Source organism: Stenella coeruleoalba (assembly GCF_951394435.1).
Source record: "Stenella coeruleoalba genome assembly, chromosome: 5".
NCBI lineage: Eukaryota > Metazoa > Chordata > Mammalia > Artiodactyla > Delphinidae > Stenella > Stenella coeruleoalba.
The window spans coordinates 88,186,645-88,199,683 of NC_137150.1; the positions used below are offsets into that span (position 1 = coordinate 88,186,645).

Below are 13,039 nucleotides of genomic sequence, written 5' to 3' on the forward strand. Positions count from 1 at the left end.
TTTCTCACATTGATTGATTTGCATATATTGAAGTATCCTTGCATTCCTGGGATAAACCCCACTTGATCATGGTGTATGATCCTTTTAATGTGCTGTTGGATTCTGTTTGCTACTATTTTGTTGAGGATTTCTGAATATATGTTTATCAGTGATACTAGTCTGTAGTTTTCATTTTTTGTGACATCTTTGTCTGGTTTTGGTAGCAAGGTGATGGTGGCCTCATAGAATGAGTTAGGGAGTGCTCCTCCCTCTGCTATATTTTGGAAGAGTGTGAGAAGGATAGGTGTTAGCTCTTCTCTAAATGTTTGATAGAATTCGACTGTGAAGCCATCTGGTCCTGGGCTTTTGTTTGTAGGAAAATTTTTAATCACAGTTTCAATTTCAGTGCTTGTGATTGGTCTGTTCGTGTTTTCTATTTCTTCCTGGTTCAGTCTCGGAAGGCTGTGCATTTCTAAGAATTTGTCCATTTCTTCCAGGTTGTCCATTTTATTGGCATAGAGTTGCTTGTAGTAATCTCTCATGATCCTTTATATTTCTGCAGTGTCAGTTGTTACTTCCCCTCTTTCATTTCTAATGCTATTGATTTGAGTCCTCTCCCTCTTTTTCTTTATGAGTCTGGCTAATGGTTCATCAATTTTGTTCATCATCTCAAAGAACCAGCTTTTAATTTTATTGATCGTTGCTATGGCTTTTTTGTTTCTATTTCATTTATTTCTGCTCTGATCTTTATGATTTCTTTCCTTCTGCTAACTTTGGCTTTTTTGCTGTTCTTTCTCTAATTGCTTGAGATGTACTGTTAGGTTGTTTATTTGAGATGTTTCTTGTTTCTTAAGGTAGGATTGTAATGCTCTAAACATCCCTCTTAGAACTGCTTTTGCTGCATTCCATAGGTATTGGTTCATTTGTGTTTTCTTGTCATTTGATTCTAGGTATTTTTTGATTTCCTCTTTGATTTCTTCAGTGATCTGTTGGTTATTAAGTAGTGTATTGTTTAGCCTCCATGTGTTTGTAGTTTTCACAGTTTTATATCTGTAACTAATATCTAGTCTCATAGCCTTGTGGTCAGAAAAGATACCTGAAATGATTTCAATGTTCTTAAATTTACCAAGGCCTGACTTGTGACTCAAGATATGACCTATCCTGGAGAATTCCAAGAGCACTTGAGGAGAAAGTGTATTCTGTTGTTTTTGGATGGAATGTCCTATAAATATCAATTAAGTCCATCTTGTTTAATGTATCATTTAAAGCTTGTGTTTCCTTATTTATATTCATTTTGGATGATTTGTCCATTGGTGAAAAGTGGGGTGTTGAAGTCCCCTACTATGATTGTGTTACTGTCGATTTCCCCTTTTATGACCGTTAGTATTTTCCTTATGTATTGATGTCCTCCTATGTTGGGTGCATAAATATTTTAAATTGTTGTATCTTCTTCTTGGATTGATCCCTTGATTATTATGTACTGTCCTTCTTTGTCTCTTGTAATAGTCTTTGTTTTAAAGTCTATTTTGTCAGACATGAGAACTGCTACTCCAGCTTTCTTTTGATTTGCATTTGCATGGAATATCTTTTTCCATCCCCTCACTTTCAGTCTGTAAGTGTCCCTAGGTCTGAAATGGGTCTCTTGTGTACAGCATATATACGGGTTTGTTTTTGGATCCATTCAGCCAGTTTATGTCTTTGGTTGGAACATTTAATCCATTTATATTTAAGGTAATTATCGATATGTATGTTCCTATTACCATTTTCTTAATTGATTTGGGTTTCTTATTGTAGGTCTTTTCCTTCTCTTGTGTTTCCTGCCTAGAGAAGTTCCTTTAGCATTTGTTGTAAAGCTGGTTTGGTTGTGCAGAATTCTCTTAGCTTTTGCTTGTATGTAAAGGTTTTAATTTCTCCATCAAACCTGAATGAGATACTTGCTGGATAGAGTAATCTTGGTTGTAAATTTTTCCTTTTCATCACTTTAAATATGTTGTGCCACTCCCTTCTGGCTTGCAGAGTTTGTGCTGAAAGGTCAGCTGTTAACCTTATGGGGATTCCCTTGTATACTATTTGTTGTTTTTTCCCTTGCTGCTTTTTTTTCTTTGTATTTAATTTTTGATAGTTTGATTAATATGTATCTTGGTGTGTTTCTCCATGGATTTATCCAGTATGGGACTCTCTGTGGTTCCTGGACTTGATTAACTATTTCCTTACCCATATTAGGAAAGTTTTCAACTATAATCTCTTCAAATATTTTCTCAGTCCCTTTCTTTTTCTCTTCTTCTGGGACCCCTGTAATTCGAATGTTGGTGTGTTTAATATTGGCCCAGAAGTCTCTCAGACTGTCCTCAATTCTTTTCATTCTTTTTTCTTTATTCTGCTCTGCAGTAGTTATTTCCCCTATTTTATCTTCCAGGTTACTTATCCGTTCTTCTGCCTCAGTTATTCTGCTATTGATCCCATCTAGAGTATTTTTAATTTCATTTATTGTGTTGTTCATCGTTGCTTGTTTCATCTTTAGTTCTTCTAGGTCCTTGTTAAATGTTTTTTGCATTTTGTCTATTCTATTTCCAAGATTTTGGATCTTTACTATCATTATCCTGAATTCTTTTTCATGTAGACTGCCTATTTCCTCTTCATTTGTTAAGTCTGGTGGGTTTTTACCTTGGTCCTTCATCTGCTGTGTATTTCTGTGTCTTCTCATTTTGCTTAACTTTCTGTGCTTTGGGTCTCCTCTTCGCATGCTGCAGGTTCATAGTTCCCGTTGTTTTTGGTGTCTGCCTCCAGTGGCTAAGGTTGGTTCAGTGGGTTGTGTAGGCTTCCTGGTGGAGGGGACTAGTACCTGTGTTCTGTTGATGAGGCTGGATCTTGTCTTTCTGGTGGGCAGGTCCATGTCTGGTGGTGTGTTTTGGGGTGTCTGTGGACTTATTATTATTTTAGGCAGCCTCTCTGCTAATGGGTGGGGTTGTGTTCCTGTCTTGCTAGTTTTTTGGCATAGGGTGTCCAGCACTGTAGCTTGCTGGTCGTTGAGTGGAGCTGGGTCTTGGCGTTGAGATGTAGATCTCTGGCAGATTTTCACCGTTTGATATTACGTGCAGCTGGGAGGTCTCTGGTGGACCAATGTTCTGACCTTGCCTCTCCCACCGCAGAGGCACAGCCCTGACGCCTGGCTGTAGCTCCAAGAGCCTGTCATCCACATGGCTCAGAATAAAAGGGAGAAAGAAAGAAAGAAAGAAAAATATAAAATAAGATAAAATTAAAAAGTTATTAAAATAAAAAACCAAAAATAATTATTAAAAAAAGTTTTTTAAGTAATTTAAAAAAAAAAAGGAAAGAAAGAACAACCTAACCAAAAACCAAATCCACCAATAATAACAAGTGCTGAAAACTATACTTAAAAAAACAAAACAAAACAAAAAAAACAGAATCGTAGGACAAATGTTAAAAGCAAAGCTATACAGACAAAATCCCACACAGAAGCATATGCATACACACTCACAAAAAGAGAAAAAGGGAAAAAAATATATATATCGCTGCTCCCAAAGTCCACCTCCTCAATTTGGGATGATTCGTTGTCTATTCATGTATTCCATAGATGCAGGGTACATCAAGTTGATTGTCGAGCTTTAATCCGCTGCTCCTGATGCTACTGGGAGAGATTTCCCTTTCTCTTCTTTGTTCGCACAGCTCCTGGGATTGCTCCAATCTGGGCGGACAGCACGCTGCTATTTGCCGAGGCAGTGGTGGTGAGGCGTCTGCCCCAGCCTCTGCCGCTCCCGGGCCCCGCCACCACCAGCTGGGGTCTCTGGGAAAGGTGTGAGCCATAGATGATACACTATTGTCAAGCATTTTGAATGTTTAGGAACAAGAACAAATTAGTTTGTGTGATTATTACTAAATTATAAGGTGAAAAGACGTGGAGATTTGGGAGGTTAGGATATAAATATCTGAGTAGCATACTTTGCACTTTATGGGAACAGAGATTAATGAATCTATGCTATATAGTGGTATCATTTGGTAGTGGACATAACATGGATATGGGCTCAAATCCTGACTTGCCACTTGTTAGCTCTATCATCCCAGGAAAATTATTTAAGCCCCTGACCTCAGTTTACATACCAACAAAATAAGGATAATAATCACTGCCTTCAGGGTCATGGTGAGCATTATGGAAAAATGAAAGTACCAGGCATGGTGCCCACTATAGGATGGTAGATATTAGCTTAAGTTGGCATTACAAACCACCATGGACTAGGTGGTTTAAACAATAGAAATGTATTTTCTCACAGTTCTGGAGGCTACAAGTCCTAAATCAGGGTGCCAGTATGGTCTATTCCGGTGAGAGCTCTCATTCTGGCATGCAGGCAGCTGCCTGCTTGCTATGTGCTCACATGGCCTTTCCTCAGCACATGCACTTGAAGAGAGTGAGAGAAAGAGAAAGAGAAGGTGGGTGGGAAAGTCAGCTCTCTGGTGTCTCTTCTTTTTCTATAAATTTACATATTTATTTATTTTTGGCCGCGTTGGGTCTTTGTTGCTGCATGCAGGCTTTCTCAAGTTGCGAGCAGGGGCTACTCTTCCTTGCTGTGTGCAGGCTTCTCATTGCGGTGGCTTTTCTTGTTGCAAAGCACGGGCTCTAGGTGCATGGGTTTCAGTAGTTGGGGCTCATGGGCCCTAGAGTGCAGGCTCAGTAGTTATGGCACACGGGCTTTGTTGCTCCATGGCATGTGGGATCTTCCTGGACCAGGGCTCAAACCCATTTCCCCTGCATTCGCAGGTGGATTCTTAACCACTGCGCCACTAGGGAAGCCCTGTCTCTTCTTTTAAGCATGCTAATTCTATCATGAAGGCCCCACCTTCATGTCCTCATTTAACCCTAATTACCTCACAAAGTCCCAAACTCAAAATACCATCACATTGGGAGTTATGGCTTCAACATATGAATTTTATGGGTAAATAAACATTCAGTCCATAACAATGGGTAATCAAAAAGAGAGAAAAAAAATATAACAATTTTAGTTGCAGAGACTTTATTATAATTAAATCTACTACTAATGATAATCTGGATCCCAGAATTTTACTTATGGTTTCTTTTTGCTAACCACGGTGTTATGATAGCTTTCCTTTCTTTCATAAGAATTTTGTTTTTGTCTTTGCCATCAAAACACCTTACACTCAAGGTGGGTCAGGTTGGATTGTAACCTTCTTGAGGGCAACACACGTCACATTCATTTTTTAAGCCATGACACCTAGCACAACGTGTGGCACATTAACAATGTTTCATAGATGTTTGATGAATGGGTATCTGGAATTACACTCTCTATATCCAATGTGCCTGCAGTGAAAAAATAGAATCTGAAAGGGCAGACAATAATATAACTTGTCACAAAGAATGGCATATGACACACAGAAAAAGGTATAATATTTTAGAAACTCTACTTAGGATATTTGTTGATGAAGGCCATAAATTTCTTATGCTACCTCTTTGCACTCTGACAAGAAAAGTGGTTCTTCTCCACAGTGAACTGGCCACTGTAAAACTCTAACTCTTATTGGCAGGGAAATTAGCAGACAGACATGGCTCTGGTCTTTAATGGAAATGTAATCAGCAGTCTATCTTTATGAGGGTGTGCAGCCATCACCGAATATCCACTTAGGGGGCAAGGCCAAGGCTGCAGGCAGCAGTCCAAAAGCATTAACATCCCCCAGGTGACAATAAGAGGATGAAAAGTGCTCATGGGGAGAAGATCCATTTCAAATTTCCTATTATTTTAAAAGTAAAACAGAAAGTGGGTCATTTTATATCAATTTAGTCTGCTGAGGTTCTCTAATTTTCCAATAAAAGACTTTACCACCATCTATCCAATGAGAGCTCAGAGTGCATTTGTCATTTAAAGGGCGTACTCCCTTTGCCGTAATGCAAAATGAGCTAACCAGCTCCCAGTAAAAGCCTTCAGAGAAGCTCTAGATCCTTCCCATGACACAAAACAACCCTTTGTTTCCCTGTGAAGTTTCCTCTCCTGGTATTGTTCTTCTCAAAATATATCTTCTAAGATTGTAGAACTACTTGCACTTTCTAATTATGCATTTGATTATATGATTCTGTATCTTTGTATATTCTTCTGCCTCATCTTGGAATGCCTTCCCTCCCTGGTTCACCTGGAAAAGTTCTTAATATCCTCCCAGAACAAAGTTAGGCATCACTTCCACTATGGATAGGGGTTAATCAAAGAGGATATCCAAGAGGATCACCTGTCTCATCATTTTCTTCCTTGGAGTTCCTACTTTGGGTCGGGATGTATTTCTTCAGGTACACTGAATTGTAATTACTTATTTAAAAAGCCTATCTCCTCCATAAGATTCTGGGCTCCCTGAGAACAGTGTCTGTACCTGTGCTATTGTGTATCCCAAGAGCCTAGGACAGTGTTAAACATACACATTTTGAATTTATATGTCCAGGTTAGTTTGGCTTCTAAACATCTAAAGCACCCAAAAAAGTTTTCAAAAGATAGGAAAGTCTAGAATCTGTCATGCAGAGTGAAGTAAGTCAGAAAGAGAAAAACAAATACCATATGCTAATGCATACATATGGAATTTTAAAAAGTGGTACTGATGAACCTAGTGGCAGGGCAGGAATAAAGACGCAGACATAGAGAACAGACTTGAGGGCATGGGGAGGAAGGGGAAGTTGGGATGAAGTGAGAGAGTAGCACTGATATATATACACTACCAAATGTAAAATGGCTAGTGGGAAGCAGCTGCATAGCACAGGGACATCAGCTCAGTGCTTTCTGATGACCTAGAGGGATGGGATAGGGAGGCTCGAGAGGGAGGGGATATGGGGATATATGTATACATATAGCTGATTCACTTTGTTATGCAGTAGAAACTAACACAACATTGTAAAGCATTTATACTCCAATAAAGATGTGAAAAAAAAAAGATAGGAAAGCCATTATTTCCAGTCCAGCTATAAATTAGAAGAGAGCAACCATCCTTAGAAAATAGTACTTGTTATGAGTTAGTTATACAAACCACACACACAAACAAAAAAGCATTTTTTGAGATATTCTGATATAGTTTGACTTTGATCATTCAATCTTGCAAACATTTACTCAGCATCTACTCTGGGCCAGGTAAAATGTTGAGTACTAGGAATTCAGTGTCAAATAAACACTTCATATCCAGGATCTTGCCATCTAACAGAAGGAATAGATATGTATATAGGTATATGCAACATAGTTTGCTGATTGCTTTAATAGACATACAGACAAACAACTTTGGAAGTAAAGAAAAAAACAGCTAACTCTTTCTACAGAGAGTTGAATAAAGCTGCACAGAGAACATGACATTGGAAGAGATTATTGGTGATTGAGTTGTAATTTACCTGAAGGGAAGTGGAAACAGGCAGAGAACATCGCAAATAGAAAAGTAAAGTCATGTTTATGAAAGACATAGTTTCCCATTGAACAGCTAGTTCCCAACTTCTTTCTTATCAAGAAAACCTCAGTTTTGTTCAGTCTTCTCCAGTCAGTTCTTCCAAGGAGATAAAGTCTCTCCCCAACCACAGTGGGCAAATGATGACTGGCTTAAACCAATCTTTCAACCAACTGGCTTCAACCAATAGATGGACAAGAGCATGAGATGCAATTTTGGCCAATGGGACAAGAATAGATGCCTGAAGACTTCCAATAAAGCTCTCTCACTCTGAAAAAGCTACATAAAACAGAAAAACTCCTTTTTACTGCCTGCAGATGCTGTTGTTTGAAAATGTGATTTATGGAGCTGGTTCAGCCAACGTGTGGTCATGAAGAGAACAGAAACAACAAGCTGAAAATGGCAGAGAGGAAAAAGAAAAGAACAAGATTTCTGATGACTTCATTATGCCACTGAACCAGCTAACACTGGAATCTCTCTCTCTCTCTCTCTCTGGGATTTTTTTTATATGAAATAATAAATGTTCTTTAAGCCACTTAAATCAATTTTTTCTGAGAACATCCTAATTAGTGTGGTGTAAAAATGTATTATGTATTTGGGAAACAGTCAAAATGCCATTTATAACTAAGGACATATTTTGGAGAGAGGAAGTTTGGAAGAATGAATGATGAGAGAAAAGATGCCTAGGTCTGAAAATGTAAGTTAAAGTTAAACCCTGAAGGGCCTGCTCTATTATGCTAAGAAACTCTCTGTCTGTCTATGGAATCATAGACCCTAAAATGAAGCAGAAAATGAAGCCTCTGAGACACAGATCGGAGGCTGATTTAAGAAATAATAGAATTGACAGAATGTGGGAAAGTGAATGAAGACAAGAAAAAGGAAATCTTTTATGAGAAATATAGAGGGAAATTTGAATCAGATCGAACTAGAGATAAATGATTTTTTAAGTATCTTGAGTTAAGAGGGAATCTACCCAAGACAGCACCATTTTTTCTATGTTTCTCTTACAAAGGTAGTAGAAATATTAGTCAGAAATGCTTGAAAAGAGTCAAAATTGACAAGTGTCAATAAATGATGAGTGTTAAACTAAATGAGTACCAATTACGTTATCATAGTGGTCATTATATTTCATCACTCTTATAAAGCGTTGTTTAATTATAGCTCTTTCAAGACAGATGTAACTGCATTCTGTGGAAACTCAGGCATCTAAATGAACAGTGGGTCATACTTACTTGAGAGCTAACACCTGCTATACCACGTCTCTCAGAAAGAGGGAGAACAACCCTCCATTTAATTACCTAATTGTGTTTATCACAGGAAATTAAGACATATCTCCCATAATCCTGTACATCCAATCAGTGCGAAAGAGAGGTTGACTAATATTTACTTTAACTCATTTTCATTTTTTAAACTACGCTTCTCATTTTAAGCCTTTATCCAGCACTATCTACATAGTACTTTACATTTTACAAAGTTTTTTTCAAATATACTCAACAGTCATTTATTCAGCGAATATTTACTGTGTACCTACTATACGCTAGGGATAATGCTAGACTCTGGAAATGGAATGGCACACAAAACAAGTCATGATCCCTGCTTCACCTACAGCAGTGGTTCCACTGCTAAGATTCTACCTTAGACTCACCTGAGGGAGGTTTTAAAATTTACTGATGCCCAGGTCCATGACCTAATCTTTGATCAGCAAGCAAGAGTTAAACTAACTCATTCTGCTACTATTTCCCATTGTAAGTAGCATATGCAACTAGCATTCTTGATCAATTAGAAGATATTGAAATTTTTGCAGATGGTCCTCTCTCTGCTCTTGTCTGGTTTCATAACAGAAAGAGAAAAACAAATTACTCAGCATGATGCAACTGGTCTCTCTCAACCTTCATGACTGTCTTTTATTCGGTAAAAACTTCCCTGGCACCAACTTGCTCCTTATTCTTTATCTGCCAAAATCCATATATTGGGGGCTTCCTTGGTGGCGCAGTGGTTGAGAGTCCGCCTGCCGATGCAGGGGACGCGGGTTCGTGCCCCAGTCTGGGAGGATCCCACATGCCATGGAGCGGCTGGGCCCGTGGGCCATGGCTGCTGGGCCTGCGCGTCCAGAGCCTGTGCTCCGCAACGGGAGAGGCCACAACAGTGAGAGGCCCACATACCGCAAAAAGAAAAAAATCCATATATTGGGAAACTATTCTTTTTTATTACTGCTATTATTACAATTCCTTCTAGTTTAAAAAGGTTAACTATGGTTATAGGCTGCTATTTTCTGAAAGACCATAATCTGTTTCCCAGTTTAATAGCAACATTTAAAATATTTTATGACCAAAATAGTTATGAAACAATGAATGGATGACAAGTTTTTAACATACAGGTGAAAAAACAATTCTCCAAAGGAAAAATTCTATTCTGGTTTATAGGTTTTCTGAAATTCTACTTACAGTGGTATGATACTTCTTTGTATTTATCTGAAAATTGTGTCTTTTCATTGCAAGGCTCCCAGTAGGTTTTTTAAGATTGGTCTCTGTTCACTTCTGTAGTTGAACACATCAGTAGTCAAGCTTATTCATAACTAGTTTTCTTGTCCTGCTAAGCCAATTACTTCCCTAACTCCCTGGAATTAGGCAAGGCCATGTGACTAGCTCTGGTCCGTAGTTTGTGTTATGCATCTCTTCTGGACTTAAGTATTTTAACTGCTAGTGAAAGACTCTCCAGCATTTTTTCCCTCTTGCTACACTAACTGAGAAACTAGTAAATCATGTCTTCCAGATAGTACAACTATAAAATAGATAGTAGAGCCCTCAACAATCTGGGCCCCTGAGTGACTATGTGGAACAGAAGCCCCTCTGATCTGCAGGCGATAGTAGCATGAATAAGAAATAGAGATTTTCGACGTAAGCCTAACCTAACCTGACTAATACACCCTTTTTGTTTTGGGATCAGAGGCAGAGTTAGTGGTAAACCAAGTTGCTCACAGCTTTATTCTTTTTTCAGGAACCAGTATGTTTCATCCTCCTCTATGAAACAGACCTAAAAATCCCCAAAGGTCAAACCATCAAGTTGAAACTATAGATACAACAGCTCACTGCTTCTTTCTATCTTCCTCTAAAATAGTATAAATGGGTGCCATCGATGGGTGCCAGGAAGGTACCTAATTATCTTCAAAGGCACCTGTGACGGCAAATTCTTTGTTCACTCATGTTTTCTAGTCCTGAATTTCTCTTATTTTTCTTCTGAAGTCCTGGTTGCTTTTCTGGTTTAGAACTAATCCATTACTCCTTGGAATTGTCTCTCTGAAATAACGCTCCAGATTCAAGGAAGAAGCAACATGGGAAGAGTAACTCAGATTCATAGATTAGCCAACATAATTGTAGAAATTGAGGTTATTCGTATAATTTGTACTTCCAAAGAAAACAAATTGGATTTACTTTTGCTGAGCCATTCCATTTACAGCTGTCACTCAACATACTGAAAATGTTTTCCCTTTGTGTTCAAAGGTCATATAGAATGCCAATCTGTCTTCTCAAAAAGTGATGGAACAGCCATTGAAGATAGAACAGAAATCACAAGTCAATTCATTCTAAGCATCACTATGAGTTCCATAGCATGTACAAATTTTTAACTTTAAAAATAAAGGCTTCATTTTTTCCTAAGAAAAAAATGAAACTGCTTTTCCATTTCTAAGACCCATACTATGCCAAAGAAACTATTGTTACTATTTATAATTAACCTTTGGCTATGGTGAAAAAAATTATCATGTCTAATTCTGTCTATTCGACAAATGGTTTTGATTTAGAGAACACAGACATATTTTAGGCAAAATTTAACAGTTAATTCAAATTGGCACAGACATTGCCCACTATAAGATTAATAATACATTCAAATGTAACCAGGTAAAAGTATTTTTGCTGGAGGAAGGAGGAATGTATTAACCAGTCTTTATTAGCTTATGCTATAATGACAATCCCCAAATCTCGACTTTCAATAAAAAGATTTATACCTAGTTCATGTTTATTTATGTTACTGGTCAGCTTTGGATTTGCTCCATTTTGGGTCCCACATTACAGAAGGATCTTCAAGGACATGCTATTCTCTTGGGAGAGGGAAAAAAATCTGTGCTTGAACCATGTGAGAGCTTTCAAATCTTCTGCTCTAAAACAATACATATCACTTTACTCAGACTCACTGAACAGAGCAAGACACATGGTCAAGTCTCCTGTCAACAGACTGGGAAAAATATCTTCTCACAGGGAGAGGCAGCAACTAATTGGAAACAATACTAAATTCTACTCAAAAGGTATTTTTCACCTAATCATTTCTCCATTGTTGAGGTTTGAGCTGGACTGGCATGCCTGTTATGAAGCTTGTAACCTGAACACTAGCCTGACTCCAAATTTATCTCTGTCAACCCTAAATTCCCTGCGAATATGTTGAGCTAATTTCCATTCAAATGCATACCTTTTTTTTTTTTTTTGGCATACCTCTTCTGAATGGTAAGGTTCTGCTAAAACGTTCTCTGGTGGCCTCTTGGGAACCGCACCGCAGGAGGTGAGCAGCAGGTGAGGGAGCAAAGCTTCATCTGCCGCTCCCCATCGCTCGCATTACCACCTGAACCATACCCACCCGCCCCAGTCTGTGGAAAAATCGTTTTCCACGAAACCTACCCCTGGTGCCAAAAAAGTTGGGGACCGCTGCCCTAGAAGGCAAGGCACACAAAGGTGAAGACCTTAAGAAACGGTGTTTTGCTTTTCCTTTTGAAGCTATTTACTGAACTCAGCAGAAATGATGCTCCATTTTTTTTCGAAGTCAAGGCAATCATCTGTATTCATAGCCCCAACTTTGAAACACTACACAGTCTAAGGGAGAATCCAAACCATTGGACTCTTGATCATCTCATGACTATCAGATGTTTGTTATTTTATATTCTTACTTGGGTTTTTAGACATCCTCACATTAAAGTGAATTAACGTTAATATTGTTTGAATACATTTATAACATTTTTTCTGCAGGTGGGTTTGAGTTCTAACTCTACCACTAAGAAATGATGTAGACTTTACAGGTCACGTACTTCCTAAGAACTCTCAGTATTAAAACTCGAACAGACTTTTGAGTCCTTTATTAACATTCTAATCTTAAAGATGAAGAAACTAAGTTTTGCAGTAAACAAGCTCCTTTGATAAGAACTGGATGCAGACTACCCAGTGATCTCCTTACTTCTACTCTCCCCCAGTCAGTTAACCACTTGACCCCCAACCACAACTAAAACATCACTGGGTCTAGAGTAGCCTGGCAGAATATAAACTAGAGCATACAAATAACAGCCTCTGGTATGGCTGACCACTTCAACTGCTCTTGACTGTTTCTGAAACTGTAACTGCATTAGGCTCTGTACTCTATTGCTTTAGGAATATGGCATCCATGCAACAATTTCTGGCCTAGCTGACTTCCACAAAATTCAGCTCTTTCTTGGTTATCTTGTAGCAGTAACAGGAGTCGTCATGGCAAAGATGGTAGTGGTAGCGGTTGTAGTAATGGTAAGAGTAGTAACAAATTCATTTTATTTTACAATAGAGCAATGGGGTATGAGGAATATAGATGAAGAAACCAAGGCACAGGGAGGGTG

The 13,039-nt window shown here is 38.4% G+C and overlaps 1 protein-coding gene across 13 annotated transcripts in view; it reads right to left on the minus strand.

Moving 5' to 3' along the window:
* Positions 1–13,039, minus strand: part of LOC307186545 (uncharacterized protein) — a 1,017,825-nt gene that overhangs the window by 588,381 nt on the left and 416,405 nt on the right. The window contains exon 4 of one of the 13 annotated variants that reach the window (XM_079921773.1): positions 3,053–3,784. The exons of the other annotated variants lie outside the window; for them this stretch is intronic. Within the exon in view, the coding sequence (XP_079777899.1) occupies positions 3,626–3,784 (159 nt within the window). The 3' untranslated portion in view covers positions 3,053–3,625. Of the gene's footprint in view, positions 1–3,052; positions 3,785–13,039 lie in introns of those variants that run through there. 13 annotated transcript variants of the gene reach the window in all.